We start from the raw sequence: 17,341 nt of genomic DNA on the forward strand, positions 1-17,341 counted from the left end.
TGTGGTCAGTAGTGAGAGTAGAGAGCAGTAGTACAGCAGATAACTGTAAGGATTGTTTAAATGTGGTTACAAGCACCAAAATGTGACTGTGTATACCTTTTGATACACATTGTAGAAAAATAACGTTAGCCATTTGAATTTTCAATAGGGGACCAAGTAGGGGTCAATTGTGTCTGATCACAAAGATTCCAAATAGTTATAGTTTGGGCTATCTATAACTGAATGTTATGGGGTAAAAACAGCAAGAATGGTGACAAAGGTCAGTTTCAGTTTGTACAGGGGTCAAAAGTTAAAGTTGCTCCAGTTTTTGTAAAACGTGGTGCAAATTATTGGTTGAACTAATAGGATTAACAAATGGAATAGTTCTGACTGTGTTGAATGTTTGGTCTCCAAAGTAAAGGTCAAACAATGTCGACGTCCATCGGATTCTATGGCGTGACATATGTTACCCCATAACATGATAACTAAGCATGACACATGGTGCAAACTATTCCTTTTTAAAATCCTACTAACTCAGCCAATAATTTGCATCATGTTTTACCATAATTGGAGCAACTTTAACTTTTGACCCCTGTACAAACTGAAAGTGACCTTTGTCGCCATGCTTGCTGTTTTAACCCCATAACTCCAGAGCATTCAGCCACAGATAGTCCAAACTATACCTATTTGGAATCTTTGTGATCAGACACATAATGTGGTATAGCTTTCAATATGATTGGAACATTTTCTTTTTTGACCCCTACATGGCCCCTATTGAAAATGTAAATGGCTAATGCTATTTTTCTAAAATATGTACGATAAGGTATACACAGTCAACCCACTGGTCACCCCAAAAATGATCGATCAAGGTTTTGTAGTTTTCCCTAATGACTCACCTTTTTTCCCTGGCTTTTGATCAAGTTTAAGTGGACTTCTGGCAAAATTTTAAGTTAATTTTATTCAATTTTATAGCACTGTTATGTATTTTCGTATTAGTTATTTATTGGATGTTATTAGTTATTATTGGATGGATGGATGGATGGATGGATGTAATTGCTGCACTTTATTGATTATCTTGCTTTCAGTGTATATCGCACTTTGGTCAACCCCGGTTGTTTTAAATGTGCTTTTTAAATAAAGTTAGAGTTGAGTTGAGTTGCAGAGGCGTCTTTAATATTTCATGTTATTTTCGGCAGACAACTTATTCTCGATGGTCAGTGGGAGGAGGTGATGCAGTTCATTCAACCTTTAGAAGGCATGGACAAATTTGACAAGAAAAGGTAAGAAAGATTAATGGTGGTAGAATTAGTGCTACCTGAAGACTGTTACCACAAAGTTTTATTAAGTTTCACATCAACAACTTAATGATTTGTTGCCATGTGTTGTTTTTTGGCCAATTTAATGGAGTGCTTGAAATATTTCTTTATTAAAATGTGATTTGTTGTAGAGGAACGAGTGCGGTTGGCCTATTTGAAATTAAATTTCTTAGACTTGAGCTGTGAGTTGAGGGAGCTTAATATCAGCGTGACTCCATTACTTGTTTGTTTTACAAATTATATTCTTAATGTGGTATGAATATTGTTTCCCTCCTCTAGTGAGTTAGATGTGCCAGCACAGTGGAGGTCTTCTTCTTGGAGATATCATCAAAGTTATACTAATAAAAATCACTGTGAGGCTACGTGTTGTAGTGATTGGCTCAAATTATTGCAGTTCATAATTACTAGTTTGGTTAAAGAATTACTGCCAACCTGAGATAATCAAATCTTTTGAGACAACACAACCAACATGTATAAGTGTGTTGCCTAATTTTCTCACTTAAAAAGCTTTAGTTAAACTAAAAAGAAAAAACTAAACAAAAAAGTAGACAACATAAGAATTTATGTCAATAGCTTCAGTGAGCTACTTTGTGTTTTTTAACATGTTATTTGTCCCAAAACCAATATTATTTATAATTAAATAAATATTATTATAAAACATATCGGGTGGTACATCTTTGGGTCCACATGGTGATAAATGTCCTTATTCAGTTTCTGTACTCAGTTCTATTTGTACAACCCCTGGCAAAAATTATGGAATCACCGGCCTCGGAGGATGTTCATTCAGTTGTTTAATTTTGTAGAAAAAAAGCAGATCACAGACATGACACGAAACTAAAGTCATTTCAAATGGCAACTTTCTGGCTTTAAGAAACACTATAAGAAATCAAGAAAAAAGATTGTGGCAGTCAGTAACGGTTACTTTTTTAGACCAAGCAGATGAAAAAAATATGGACTCACTCAATTCTGAGGAAAAAATTATGGAATCACCCTGTAAATTTTCATCCCCAAAACTAACACCTGCATCATATCAGATCTGCTCGTTAGTCTGCATCTAAAAAGGAGTGATCACACCTTGGAGAGCTGTTGCACCAAGTGGACTGACATGAATCATGGCTCCAACACGAGAGATGTCAATTGAAACAAAGGAGAGGATTATCAAACTCTTAAGAGAGTAAATCATCACGCAGTGTTGCAAAAGATGTTGGTTGTTCACAGTCAGCTGTGTCTAAACTCTGGACCAAATACAAACAACATGGGAAGGTTGTTAAAGGCAAACATACTGGTAGACCAAGGAAGACATCAAAGCGTCAAGACAGAAAACTTAAAGCAATATGTCTCAAAAATCGAAAAATGTACAACAAAACAAATGAGGAACGAATGGGAGGAAACTGGAGTCAACGTCTGTGACCGAACTGTAAGAAACCGCCTAAAGGAAATGGGATTTACATACAGAAAAGCTAAACGAAAGGCATCATTAACACCTAAACAGAAAAAAACATGGTTACAATGGGCTAAGGAAAAGCAATTGTGGACTGTGGATGACTGGATGAAAGTCATATTCAGTGATGAATCTCGAATCTGCATTGGGCAAGGTGATGATGCTGGAACTTTTGTTTGGTGCCTTTCCAATGAGATTTATAAAGATGATTGCCTGAAGATGATTGCCTGAAGATGATTGATGATTTCCATGATTTTCTGACTGGTGGTTGGCTCTCACTGCGGTATTGTATCACTTCCTGTTCCGGAGCACAGCGGTGTTTTTCTGTATCTGTTAGCTGTTTAATCTGCGCAGTTAGATTGATCTAGTTATCTAGATTACGATTTGTTTCCCAGTGTAATCTTTACGTGCCTTAACTAAAGCACTCCTTCTGCTGAATCACCTCTAAATTATCTACACATTATTCACTTTGCGTGTTTTTAGGAATCCGCTAGCTTAGCGCAGCTACTAGCTCTTAGCCGATTTAGCATGGCGGCTTCTCCTGTCTCTCCCGCACTTTTCTGCTCTGGGTGTGAAATGTTTAGTTATTCCTCGGCCTCCTTTAGCAGTAATGGTACTTGTAATAAGTGTAGCTTATTCGTAGCTTTGGAGGCCAGGCTGGGCGAATTGGAGACTCGGCTCCGCACCGTGGAAAATTCTACAGCTAGTCAGGCCCCTGTAGTCGGTGTGGACCAAGGTAGCTTAGCTGCCGTTAGTTCCCCCCTGGCAGATCCCGAGCAGCCGGGAAAGCAGGCCGACTGGGTGACTGTGAGGAGGAAGCGTAGCCCTAAACAGAAGCCCCGTGTACACCGCCAACCCGTTCACATTTCTAACCGTTTTTCCCCACTCGGCGACACACCCGCCGAGGATCAAACTCTGGTTATTGGCGACTCTGTTTTGAGAAATGTGAAGTTAGCGACACCAGCAACCATAGTCAATTATCTTCCGGGGGCCAGAGCAGGCGACATTGAAGGAAATTTGAAACTGCTGGCTAAGGCTAAGCGTAAATTTGGTAAGATTGTAATTCACGTCGGCAGTAATGACACCCGGTTACGCCAATCGGAGGTCACTAAAATTAACATTAAATCGGTGTGTAACTTTGCAAAAACAATGTCGGACTCTGTAGTTTTCTCTGGGCCCCTCCCCAATCGGACCGGGAGTGACATGTTTAGCCGCATGTTCTCCCTGAAGTGCTGGCTGTCTGAGTGGTGTCCAAAAAATGAGGTGGGCTTCATAGATAATTGGCAAAGCTTCTGGGGAAAACCTGGTCTTGTTAGGAGAGATGGCACCCATCCCACTTTGGATGGAGCAGCTCTCATTTCTAGAAATCTGGCCAATTTTCTTAAATCCTCCAAACCGTGACTATCCAGGGTTGGGACCAGGAAGCAGAGTTGTAGTCTTACACTCCTCTCTGCAGCTTCTCTCCCCCTGCCATCCCCTCACTACCCCATCCCCGTAGAGACGGTGCCTGCTCCCAGACTACCAATAACCAGCAAAAATCTATTTAAGCATAAAAATTCAAAAAGAAAAAATAATATAGCACCTTCAACTGCACCACAGACTAAAACAGTTAAATGTGGTCTGTTAAACATTAGGTCTCTCTCTTCTAAGTCCCTCTTGGTAAATGATATAATAATTGATCAACATATTGATTTATTCTGCCTTACAGAAACCTGGTTACAGCAGGATGAATATGTTAGTTTAAATAAGTCAACACCCCCGAGTCACACTAACTGTCAGAACGCTCGTAGCACGGGCCGGGGCGGAGGATTAGCAGCAATCTTCCATTCCAGCTTCTTAATTAATCAAAAACCCAGACAGAGCTTTAATTCATTTGAAAGCTTGACTCTTAGTCTTGTCCATCCAAATTGGAAGTCCCAAAAACCAGTTTTATTTGTTATTATCTATCGTCCACCTGGTCGTTACTGTGAGTTTCTCTGTGAATTTTCAGACCTTTTGTCTGACTTAGTGCTTAGCTCAGATAAGATAATTATAGTGGGCGATTTTAACATCCACACAGATGCTGAGAATGACAGCCTCAACACTGCATTTAATCTATTATTAGACTCTATTGGCTTTGCTCAAAAAGTAAATGAGTCCACCCACCACTTTAATCATATCTTAGATCTTGTTCTGACTTATGGTATGGAAATAGAAGACTTAACAGTATTCCCTGAAAACTCCCTGCTGTCTGATCATTTCTTAATAACATTTACATTTACTCTGATGGACTACCCAGCAGTGGGGAATAAGTTTCATTACACTAGAAGTCTTTCAGAAAGCGCTGTAACTAGGTTTAAGGATATGATTCCTTCTTTATGTTCTCTAATGCCATATACCAACACAGTGCAGAGTAGCTACCTAAACTCTGTAAGTGAGATAGAGTATCTCGTCAATAGTTTTACATCCTCATTGAAGACAACTTCGGATGCTGTAGCTCCTCTGAAAAAGAGAGCTTTAAATCAGAAGTGCCTGACTCCGTGGTATAACTCACAAACTCGTAGCTTATAGCAGATAACCCGTAAGTTGGAGAGGAAATGGCGTCTCACTAATTTAGAAGATCTTCACTTAGCCTGGAAAAAGAGTCTGTTGCTCTATAAAAAAGCCCTCCGTAAAGCTAGGACATCTTTCTACTCATCACTAATTGAAGAAAATAAGAACAACCCCAGGTTTCTTTTCAGCACTGTAGCCAGGCTGACAAAGAGTCAGAGCTCTATTGAGCTGAGTATTCCATTAACTTTAACTAGTAATGACTTCATGACTTTCTTTGCTAACAAAATTTTAACTATTAGAGAAAAAATTACTCATAACCATCCCAAAGACGTATCGTTATCTTTGGCTGCTTTCAGTGATGCCGGTATTTGGTTAGACTCATTCTCTCTGATTGTTCTGTCTGAGTTATTTTCATTAGTTACTTCATCCAAACCATCAACATGTTTATTAGACCCCATTCCTACCAGGCTGCTCAAGGAAGCCCTACCATTATTTAATGCTTCGATCTTAAATATGATCAATCTATCTTTGTTAGTTGGCTATGTACCACAGGCTTTTAAGGTGGCAGTAATTAAACCATTACTTAAAAAGCCATCACTTGACCCAGCTATCTTAGCTAATTATAGGCCAATCTCCAACCTTCCTTTTCTCTCAAAAATTCTTGAAAGGGTAGTTGTAAAACAGCTAACTGATCATCTGCAGAGGAATGGTCTATTTGAAGAGTTTCAGTCAGGTTTTAGAATTCATCATAGTACAGAAACAGCATTAGTGAAGGTTACAAATGATCTTCTTATGGCCTCGGACAGTGGACTCATCTCTGTGCTTGTTCTGTTAGACCTCAGTGCTGCTTTTGATACTGTTGACCATAAAATTTTATTACAGAGATTAGAGCATGCCATAGGTATTAAAGGCACTCCGCTGCGGTGGTTTGAATCATATTTGTCTAATAGATTACAATTTATTCATGTACATGGGGAATCTTCTTCACAGACTAAGGTTAATTATGGAGTTCCACAAGGTTCTGTGCTAGGACCAATTTTATTCACTTTATACATGCTTCCCTTAGGTAGTATTATTAGACGGTATTGCTTAAATTTTCATTGGTACGCAGATGATACCCAGCTTTATCTATCCATGAAGCCAGAGGACACACACCAATTAGCTAAACTGCAGGATTGTCTTACAGACATAAAGACATGGATGACCTCTAATTTCCTGCTTTTAAACTCAGATAAAACTGAAGTTATTGTACTTGGCCCCACAAATCTTAGAAACATGGTGTCTAACCAGATCCTTACTCTGGATGGCATTGCCCTGGCCTCTAGTAATACTGTGAGAAATCTTGGAGTCATTTTTGATCAGGATATGTCATTCAAAGCGCATATTAAACAAATATGTAGGACTGCTTTTTTGCATTTACGCAATATCTCTAAAATCAGAAAGGTCTTGTCTCAGAGTGATGCTGAAAAACTAATTCATGCATTTATTTCCTCTAGGCTGGACTATTGTAATTCATTATTATCAGGTTGTCCTAAAAGTTCCCTAAAAAGCCTTCAGTGAATTCAAAATGCTGCAGCTAGAGTACTGATGGGGACTAGAAGGAGAGAGCATATCTCACCCATATTGGCCTCTCTTCATTGGCTTCCTGTTAATTCTAGAATAGAATTTAAAATTCTTCTTCTTACTTATAAGGTTTTGAATAATCAGGTCCCATCTTATCTTAGGGACCTCGTAGTACCATATCACCCCAATAGAGCGCTTGGCTCTCAGACTGCAGGCTTACTTGTAGTTCCTAGGGTTTGTAAGAGTAGAATGGGAGGCAGAGCCTTCAGCTTTCAGGCTCCTCTCCTGTGGAACCAGCTCCCAATTCAGATCAGGGAGACAGACACCCTCTCTACTTTTAAGATTAGGCTTAAAACTTTCCTTTTTGCTAAAGCTTATAGTTAGGGCTGGATCGGGTGACCCTGAACCATCCCTTAGTTATGCTGCTATAGACGTAGACTGCTGGGGGGTTCCCATGATGCACTGTTTCTTTCTCGTTTTGCTCTGTATGCACCACTCTGCATTTAATCATTAGTGATCGATCTCTGCTCCCCTCCACAGCATGTCTTTTTCCTGGTTCTCTCCCTCAGCCCCAACCAGTCCCAGCAGAAGACTGCCCCTCCCTGAGCCTGGTTCTGCTGGAGGTTTCTTCCTGTTAAAAGGGAGTTTTTCCTTCCCACTGTAGCCAAGTGCTTGCTCACAGGGGGTCGTTTTGACCGTTGGGGTTTTACATAATTATTGTATGGCCTTGCCTTACAATATAAAGCGCCTTGGGGCAACTGTTGTGATTTGGCGCTATATAAAAAACAAATTGAAATTGAATTGAAGAGAACATGTAAATTTCCACAGTCATTGATGATATGGGGCTGCATGTCAGGTAAAGGCACTGGGGAGATGGCTGTCATTACATCATCAATAAATGCACAAGTTTATGTTGATATTTTGGACAATTGAAAGGATGTTTGGGGATGATGAAATCATTTTTCAAGATGATAATGCATCTTGCCATAGAGCAAAAACTGCAAAAACATTCCTTGCAAAAAGACACATAGGGTCAATGTCAATGAGCAGATCTGATTTGATGCAGGTGTTAATTTGGGGGATGAAAATTTACAGGGTGATTCCATAATTTTTTCCTCAGAATTGAGTGATTCCATATTTTTTTCCTCTGCTTGGTCTAAAAAAGTAACCGTTACTGACTGCCACAATCTTTTTTTCTTTATTTCTTATAGTGTTTCTTAAAGCCAGAAAGTTGCCATTTGAAATGACTTTAGTTTTGTGTCATGTCTGTGATCTGCTTTTTTCCTACAAAATTAAACAACTGAATGAACATCCTCTGAGGCCGGTGATTCCATAATTTTTGCCAGGGGTTGTATTACACAAAAGATACAAGCTTAAACTGCATGTAAGGAACAAATTTGTAGAAGTATGAGAATTTTTTTGTGGTTTTGAACAAAGTGAATGTGTTACTGTGGCTTTACTATCAGTCCTGCTACAAACCCTGCTGAGTGTTGACACAAATGTGCATGTTTTTGGTGTGCTGAGGAAACCCACAGGGCCACTGGGAGAAATGCAAACGCCACAGAAAAAGAAACTGATGGAACCAATTTCACATCTTATTTTGCTGCGAAGCCGTACTAACCACCATGCTTCCATTGAAACTGGGTAACTGAATTGAACACAAAATATACTCTAAAAACTAACAATATATGAAGTTAACTGAAAAGTAATTGAACTGAAAATGAAGCTAAATGAATTTAAAAAGAAAGAAACTAAGAATATGAGCTTAACTGAATATAAAGCTAACTCAAATGCAAGTGACATTGAAAACTAGAAATATGAAGCTAATAGAAGGTAAAGCTAACTAAATATTTAAGAATTAATAAAATAAAGCTAAAGAAATATTAAAGCTAGAAAAATGCAAAGCTAACTGAATATTTAAAAAGCTAAGAATATGAAGTTAACTTAATAAAGCTAAATAAGTGTAAAACTAACCAAATATAAAGCTGTGTTGATATACTAACTCACACTCTGTAAATATAACTGAAAATAATACAAATTAATATTAAAAACTAGGCCAAACTAGGACTCTATATAAGATGGCAGAAATTAAATGTAATTAACAGGTTGTGCAGTAAATTAGATGGTAAAGTGCGGAAAAGCAAGGAGAGTGTTGAGAAGGTAGAGGGGATTTTTTTTTAAGGAGCTAATGAATGAAGAAAGTGAGAGAGAAAATGCTGGATGATGGAGAGTAAATCAGGTAGTGCAACAGATTAAGGATGAAGTGAGGGCAGCTATGAAGACAGTGAAGATTGGAAAGGCAGTCCCGATGATATTCCAGTGGAGGCATTGAAATGTCTAGGAGAGATGGCAGTGAAGTTTCTAACCAGATTGTTTAATAAAATCTTGGAAAGTGAGAGGATGCCTGAGGAGTGGAGATGAAATGTGCTGGTTCCTATTTTTAAGAACATGGGTAATGTCCAGAGCTGAAATAAACACAAAGGCATAAAGTTGATCAGCCACAGCATGAAGTTATGGGAAACAGCAGTAGAAGCTAGGCTTACAAAACGTTTGAAGATCTGTGAGCAGTAATATGGTTTCATGCTGAGAAAGAGCACTACAGATGCAGTGTTTGCTCTGAGAATACTAATGGAGAAGTATAGCGAAAGCCAGAAGGAGTTACATTGTGTGTTTGTGGATTTAGAGAACGCTTATGACAGGGTGCCAAGAGATGAGTTGTAGTACTGTATGAGGAAGTCTGGAGTGGCAGAGAAGGATCTGAGGGTATAGTGCAGGACATGTACAAGGCTAGTGTCACAGCTGTGAGATGCACAGTTGGAATGACAGACTCATTCAAAATGGAGGTGGGATAACACCAAGGATCAGCTCTGAGTCCTTTCTTGGTCGCAATGGTGATGAACAGGTTGACAGATGAGATCAGGTAGAAGTTTCCATGGACTATGATGTTAGCAGCAGGTTGAGTCTTGCCTGGAGAGGTGGAGATATGTTCTGGTTGCATTTTTGAGGTATTCAACGTCAACATGGACTTCCTCATCAAGGACCCCTCAGAGTGGGAGGATGACCAGTCGTAGCAGGTCCTGGATAACATTGCTACTGTCCATGATGGTTCTGAGCGAGGAGTTGAACTTATCCAGGATTACAATTAGATCCTAATGAAGGATGAACAGCAGCGCTAATACCTGCTGCAAGTTGTTGAGTAGCATTGACGTCAATTCCTGGAGATGAAGAAAATCGGAACCAACGCCACTCCCCATGACTGTTTGTTTGTTTTCATCAGATAGGTGGACAGTGATCTCTACTACTTTTTTTTATCTCTCCTGTATGGTTAATTAAAGGAGAAAGAATTGTTGTTTCAATTTGTATTTCATTTGTGAACAGGTACATTCCTATTGCTGGTTTGCACTAATATGCTCAACCATTGCAATTTCCACCCCGCATGCGGTAGTGGTTAGAATAGTCATATCAGAATAAAATTTTGCACAAAACATTTTCTCAAGATGAACAATTTTCTCAGGAAGCACCTTAAGAAAGTCACATTTTTAATTTTGGCATACTGAAGAGGACCACCCTAATGTGATGGAAACAAGTGATCTGCTGTGGCGATCCTTAACGGGAGCAGCCAAAACAAGAAAAAGAAATGACTGGCAGTGACATGACATGTTCACAAGCTAAAGGCTGCAACCTTGGCATTACAGAGGTCAATTTGGAGAAATATGGTCATAAAGGCTTGTTAATGGTGCATGTTTGTCTCACTTCTCTGATTTTTGTCAGCGGCTGAGGAACAGACATAAGACTATCTTGAGCTTGAAAATAATCCAAAGTAATTATTTAATAAAAAAAAAAATACTACAGGGTTATTTGGTTATTTATTATTTGTGTTTTCAGGTTTCACTATATCGTTCTGAAGCAGAGGTTTCTGGAAGCTTTGTGCGTAAATAACGCCATTTCTGCTGCCGAGGACCCTCAGAATGTACGTAAGATGAATGAGGTAGCGTAGCAGCAATAAAGTCAGCAGTGCCCACTAAGGCTGTTCATGTTATATAGTGAAAAAATAAGTTGTGAGAGACTTCGGGCCACATGTTGTTTTTGTTCCACTTGGGGTTTTATTATTGGGGTTTTGAACTCAATCAGATAAGATTTCGAGGTCCCCCAGAGTGACACATTTTCCTCTCCCTCCGCTGGCAAGGCAACGTCACCCTAATGGGGGAAGACACTGATACCATTATTTTTCTTTTACAAGCACATGTGATGGCTGAGGTGATGATCTAGTCGTTAAGGTGTTGGGCTTGAGTCCAGAAGATCATGGGTTCAGATCCCTGCCTGACTGGAAAATCACAAAGGGCCCTTGGGCAAGGTCTTTAATCCCCTGTTGCTCCCGGTGTGTGGTGAGCGCCTTGTATGGCAGCACCATGACATTGGGGTGAATGTGAGGCATAATTGTAAAGCGCTTTGAGCGTCTGATGCAGATGGAAAAGCGCTATATAAATGCAGTCCATTTACCATTTATGGCTTCTAATCGCAAAAAGTGGTGGTTGATTGGTCAACCAGAGGAGAACATTACTGGAATTACTAGATTACTACATTGGTTGTTTGGGGAAAATTGTTGCTTTGTGGGGGACCCCTAAACAATGTCCGATTACAATCAAATTTGGCACAGATCTTTTATTTTATTAGTGGAACAAGAATAATGTGTGGCCCAAAAGATTTTGTAACATTTTGAACAGGTCTAGTGCCCACAGGGCCGACATAAGACTTACTTCTTCTTACAGCTGGAGCTCACAATGCAGGAGGCGGTCAAGTGCCTTCACAGTCTGGAGGAGTTCTGCCCCACAAAGGAGGACTACAGCAAACTGTGTTTGCTCCTCACCCTACCACGCCTCACCCACCACTCAGAGTTCAAAGATTGGAACCCTAGCACGGCACGCGTCCACTGCTTCGAGGAAGCTTGCACCATGGTAGCAGAGTTCATCCCCGCAGACAGAAAGCTGAGCGAGGCGGGATTCAGGGCGAGTGGGAACCGCCTCTTCCAGCTGCTCATCAAAGGGATCCTTTACGAGTGCTGTGTGGAGTTCTGCCAGGTACCTGTCTCGGTAGCATAAAAAGGCTGCGGTTACGTGATCGACCTTGTAAGTTTGGACATTAGTATGTACAGTTTGAAGTACTGTAGCATGACTCAAAAAGGTTGATTTCAATGGAAATTTTGTATAGAAAGACTTTGGTGATTAGGGTTGCAGAATTCCAGGAATTTTCAAAGTTGGAAATTTTATATGGGAATGAACAGGAATTAACTGGAAATTTGCAAAACTACAAATCAACCTATAACAACAAACTTAAATGTAATTGGGAGCGGGGGGGGGGGGGGGACTATCTTGCAACATAATCCTGGTTAAAACAACCAGATTTAATGCAAATGCAGTTGACTTCCTACCTTGCACTGTGCATTCCTCAATCACATGCACACAGCATACTACTTACTGCAGGGCTGTTGAAACCACACCCCCTACATGCACTGTGCATTCTTCCATCACATGCACAGATAATTTCTAGAATTCTGCACACTACATCTAGTCAACATGTTTATGTTTATGTATATATGATACTTTTTGTATAAATTATCTCAAATGTGGAAAGTTTACCACACGGAATGACCGCGGTGTTAATATCATAATTAACAAAATTGTGTTTGCAACTGTTGCAGCTGGAGTGAACATATCTGAATAATTTGCATGCTAGATACTTACAGTGATTGTTCTGATATCTTCTCATCCTTCCCACTTTGTCAAAATGTTGACAAAACTGGTTGAAATCACTCAACCAGGCCGATATCACCAGGCTGAAATCACTCAGGTTGACCCAGGCCGAAATCGCCAAGCTGAAATCACTCAACCAGGCTGATATCACCAGGCTGAAATCACTCAGCCAGGCTGATATCACCAGGCTGAAATCACTGAACCAGGCCGATATCACTCACGCCGAATTCAGCATAGGATGATTCCACCGGTCAGTGTATCGTTATTGGCGCTCAAAGATCCATATCAAGCAGACTCTAATCTTGACCATGTCCTGCCAACTCACAAGACTTCTCCAAGGCAGCACCATGACTTAATAAGTTGAACACGATTCATAACGATTGAACCAAGAACCACCATGATATAACACGCTAAAAACCAGACAGCCCTCATATTGTATAGTCTTACTGCACGATTATCCAAAAATGCCCAGGATTGTCTTAAAGATGGCAAGACTGCAGGATGACTGCTAAAAGATTTGTAAAATTCCATGACCATGTCAAACCTTTTTCAAGTCCAGAAAAGGCATGAAGGCTGATTAGGCAAAGTCCCATGAGCTGTCCATGGCATGTGGAGTTCCACCTGCTGGCTTGATTTATTATCCTCCTTTGTCACATTTTCTCATCCTGGTCTCTAAATGTTTGCCTTAGTGCTCTCAGAATCTCTGTCAATTTGGTATCCTAGAGGCTGGCCTTGAACAGAACATGTGCCTTCAGCATTGAAATCAATGTCATTGAGACTTTCTGCTCCTGTTTTGCAGAGTAAAGCAACCGGTGAGGAGATCACAGAGGGTGAGGTGTTGCTCGGCGTGGATTTGCTTTGTGGGAATGGTTGCGATGAACTGGATTTGTCGCTGCTATCCTGGCTGCAGAACCTCTCTCCCAGTACCTTCACATGCGCCTTCCAGCAGAAGACCCTCAGCATCCATGTAGACCGGCTTTTGAAGCCCAACAAGGCCAACCATGCTGATCTCCTCACTCCGTTAATCAACCGTCTGTCTCCTTGCGCTGCCTCACCCTTCCGCCAGAGGCCCCATTCAGCCGACACCTACATGTCCAGATCGCTCAACCCGGTACTGGATGGTCTATCCCATGGTCTGGCAGCTCAGGATAAGAGATGCATGGAGGGAAATGTAAAGTCTTCCCTCAGTCGGAGTCTAGTGGAGAACAATCTTCATCAGCAGGATGATTCTCCTGAGAGGTACGAGTCAAAGGTGAAGCACAGCTGACACAAATGATTAATTAGTACAGTTCATTATGTGCAGTTGAACTGGAATTAGAGCTTATGATATTTATACCCAACATTGTTACATCATCATGGAATGGTTGACTACTGATATGCCATGTAAAGCCCTTTTCACACCGGGGCTGCTCCCAGTTGCTTCCTGTGGTGTCATGACGATGCAGGAATATCTGCGTCAGGTGCGTGCAGCAGGGGGCAGAGAGGAGGTGAGAACGCAGCCTGCAGGTTCTCTGCACAGAGAAGTCAGAGTGCACAGTTTGGCTGCAGACAGACTGTGCACTTTGACCTCTCTTCTACTTTATATTTGTTCTTGTGCAGAGCTGCAGGGCTGCACTCTGAGTTCTGATATAGTTTATCTTTCCTCCTTTGACCGCGGGATGCGCGGGCACGTGAGCGAGCCGTCCATAAGCAAATGTGGAGATGTCTGGAGTTCTACTTGATGTTGACCTGTCCTGTCTCAGGACTTATGTCCTTTTTTGTCCTTTTTTTAACTATGATGTGAGAGTTTGAGCAGAGAACAAGGAACTAATGCCTGCAGCCAGACATTTTTTTCTTTTAATTGTTCACATGTGCGTGCGTGAATGAACGTCCATGAGTGGACTAGAGATGTCCGGACTTTTAACTGGATATTTCTGGCAATCAGTCTGTGAGCAGGACTTTTATGGATTTTATTTAAACACATTTGTGAGAGAAGAAGCTGCTGCTGTCTCACAGTGCCTCTCTTCGTCAGACAGCTCCACACGGAGGAGGAGCTGAGCTGCAATCAGCATTTTTTTTCTGTGGTCTTTTTTTTTTTTTCTTTTTTTTTTCAGCGTGTAGTTTCTACTGCATTAAGTACATGGTATAAAAACAATCCTGCGTGATTTATACTGCGGGAACAATGGAACACAGCAGGAATAATAAATTGGCTTCCGAGTCATACTTGGTAACGCCTCTTTGCCCCGACTTGCGCTGGAACCACTTCCTTTCTGCATCTAGCACAGAACGCCAAAAGTGCCCGGTTTGCTTCCTCCTTTGCACCCCTCATGCTGTTGTGGCGCCGAGCTGCATCATCTCGGCACTGAGTTGCTTCCACACGGTGTTGTCATAATGACACACGACGCAACCGGGAGCACCCCCGGTGTGAAAGGGGCTTTAAAGACAATGCTAACTGCTTTTAGCATTAGCATACTGTTTGTAGACACGCATGAGTGGTTAGGATTAGAATATGTAGTCACGCTAACTGCCGTTGACACAGGTGGCCTGTGCGCCCGAGGTCACATTAGCATGACCGCATATGCTAACTGCTATTTCATGACTGCACATGTTGTTACAGTTAGCATTTTCTTTACTGTACCGATCTGTTGTCAGCTGCAACATTTCGACATAATGATCTCTGGCAGCAGCACCACGTGAATTTTTGGGAGAAGACCCAGGACACGCTGGAGGGACTACATCTCTCGGCTGGCTTGGGAACGCCTTGGGGTTCCCCCAGAGGAGCTGGGGGAGGTGTGTGTGGATCGGGAGGTCTGGGCGGCTTTGCTTGAGCTGCTGCCCCCGCGACCCGACTCCGGATAAAGCGGAAGAAAATGGATGGATGGATGGATGCTTTGGAACACCCTACACATTCTGTGTAAAATTCTACCTGAAGAGGGGGTGGGCAGATACACAAGCACAGCCAACATTATGTACGTTGACATGCCCACCCCATCCATATATTTCAATAAAGTGTCTGATTTCATCACAAATAAAATATAAATCAGAAATGCCTCAACTGTTTAGTGCCAGACAGTGCCTACATCTGTTCCGCCATGTGTGCAACTCGTACTGCCAACTCTCAGATTAATGTCATTGTCATGTGACTACTGCCGGCACACACTGATGACATCGTCACAGGTAAGACCTGTAATCCATGAGGAAAAACATGATGAAAACTCATTATTTTTTGCTTTTTACAATGTGTTGGGGTCACAAAATTAATTTATTTTAGGGTGGCTGTTTGATCACCTGTAATCATAATTTTAAAAAATCATTTACAGTGGACTTTTAACCAATTTTCATTGAAAAAGGTGGTGGGCAGATTTCAACATGCATGAAGATACTGTAATCTTGAGTTCCCCAAACCTGGACTCTCGCATTGCTGTAAGTGTAAAACCACAAGTGTTTCGAAGGCCCTCTCCTCATAGGGGCCCTACGAAGACTGTTCCCATTCTGTCCTCCCACTGTGACACTCCTGATCTCTGGTATTGATCGTGATACAACGATCCATATTCCGAAAGCTGGAAAGTCCCACAAAGTGTTACTTAAAAAGTAGAGAAGCTTGAATCTTCGACTGGACTGGGTTGCTTGACGTGAGGACGTTTCGCTTCAAATCACAGAAGCTTCCTCAGCTAAAATTCTTGCTCTGGTAGTCTGACTTCTGTCTTGACTCTTGTAGAGAAGAATAAACCAGAAGCCAACAAAAGCTGGAGTTTTTTAACCTAACCAGACCCCACCTACCGAGAGGCAGACTGCTATAGGCTAGTGACTAAACAATAGCTCTAATTAGCACCTATTGTGCTCTAGTTAGCACCTTCCTAATGACAGGGTAGCTGTCCCTCCTAATGATGGGACGGACCCTCCCCTGATGGCTCCCTTGACGACTCTCTCCTGATGACGTGAATGACTCATTACCATGAACAAAAGAGTAAAACTGCTTTGACCTGAGTACCCCATTGTAAACAGGGGATAAAGCGTGTCTGAGACCCGCTCTGCAGTTAAGGCTGAGTTTCAACTGTTTTACAAAGAATGCTCCCTTGACACCTCTCTCCTTACTTAAAAACTCATATTTTATGAAAGGCTTTCAGGCTCCTCTCCTGTGGAACCAGCTCCCAATTCAGATCAGGGAGACAGACACCCTCTCTACTTTTAAGATTAGGCTTAAAACTTTCCTTTTTGCTAAAGCTTATAGTTAGGGCTGGATCAGGTGACCCTGAACCATCCCTTAGTTATGCTGCTATAGACTTAGACTACTGGGGGGTTCCCATGATGCACTGAGTGTTTCTTTCTCTTTTTGCTCTGTATGCACCACTCTGCATTTAATCATTAGTGATTGATCTCTGCTCCCCTCCACAGCATGTCTTTTTCCTGGTTCTCTCCCTCAGCCCCAACCAGTCCCAGCAGAAGACTGCCCCTCCCTGAGCCTGGTTCTGCTGGAGGTTTCTTCCTGTTAAAAGGGAGTTTTTCCTTCCCACTGTTGCCAAGTGCTTGCTCACAGGGGGTCGTTTTGACCGTTGGGGTTTTTCCATAATTATTGTATGGCCTTGCCTTACAATATAAGGCGCCTTGGGGCAACTGTTTGTTGTGATTTGGCACTATATAAATAAAATTGATTTGATTTGAAAGCTGAAGGCTCTGCCTCCCATTCTACTTTTAAAAACCCTAGGAACTACAAGTAAGCCTGCAGTCTGAGAGCGAAGCGCTCTATTGGGGTGATATGGTACTAAGAGGTCCCTAAGATA

General features: G+C 41.4%; 1 protein-coding gene across 1 annotated transcript in view; it reads left to right on the forward strand.

Moving 5' to 3' along the window:
- The window catches only part of LOC117518786 (WD repeat-containing protein 47-like), a 59,861-nt gene that overhangs the window by 19,866 nt on the left and 22,654 nt on the right, over positions 1 to 17,341 (forward strand). The window contains exons 3-6 of the mRNA XM_034180019.1: positions 1,176 to 1,259; positions 10,717 to 10,801; positions 11,601 to 11,909; positions 13,381 to 13,820. Coding sequence (XP_034035910.1) covers positions 1,176 to 1,259; positions 10,717 to 10,801; positions 11,601 to 11,909; positions 13,381 to 13,820 — 918 coding nt within the window. The remainder of the gene's footprint in view (positions 1 to 1,175; positions 1,260 to 10,716; positions 10,802 to 11,600; positions 11,910 to 13,380; positions 13,821 to 17,341) is intronic.

Source organism: Thalassophryne amazonica, chromosome 10 (genome assembly GCF_902500255.1).
Source record: "Thalassophryne amazonica chromosome 10, fThaAma1.1, whole genome shotgun sequence".
Lineage (NCBI taxonomy): Eukaryota > Metazoa > Chordata > Actinopteri > Batrachoidiformes > Batrachoididae > Thalassophryne > Thalassophryne amazonica.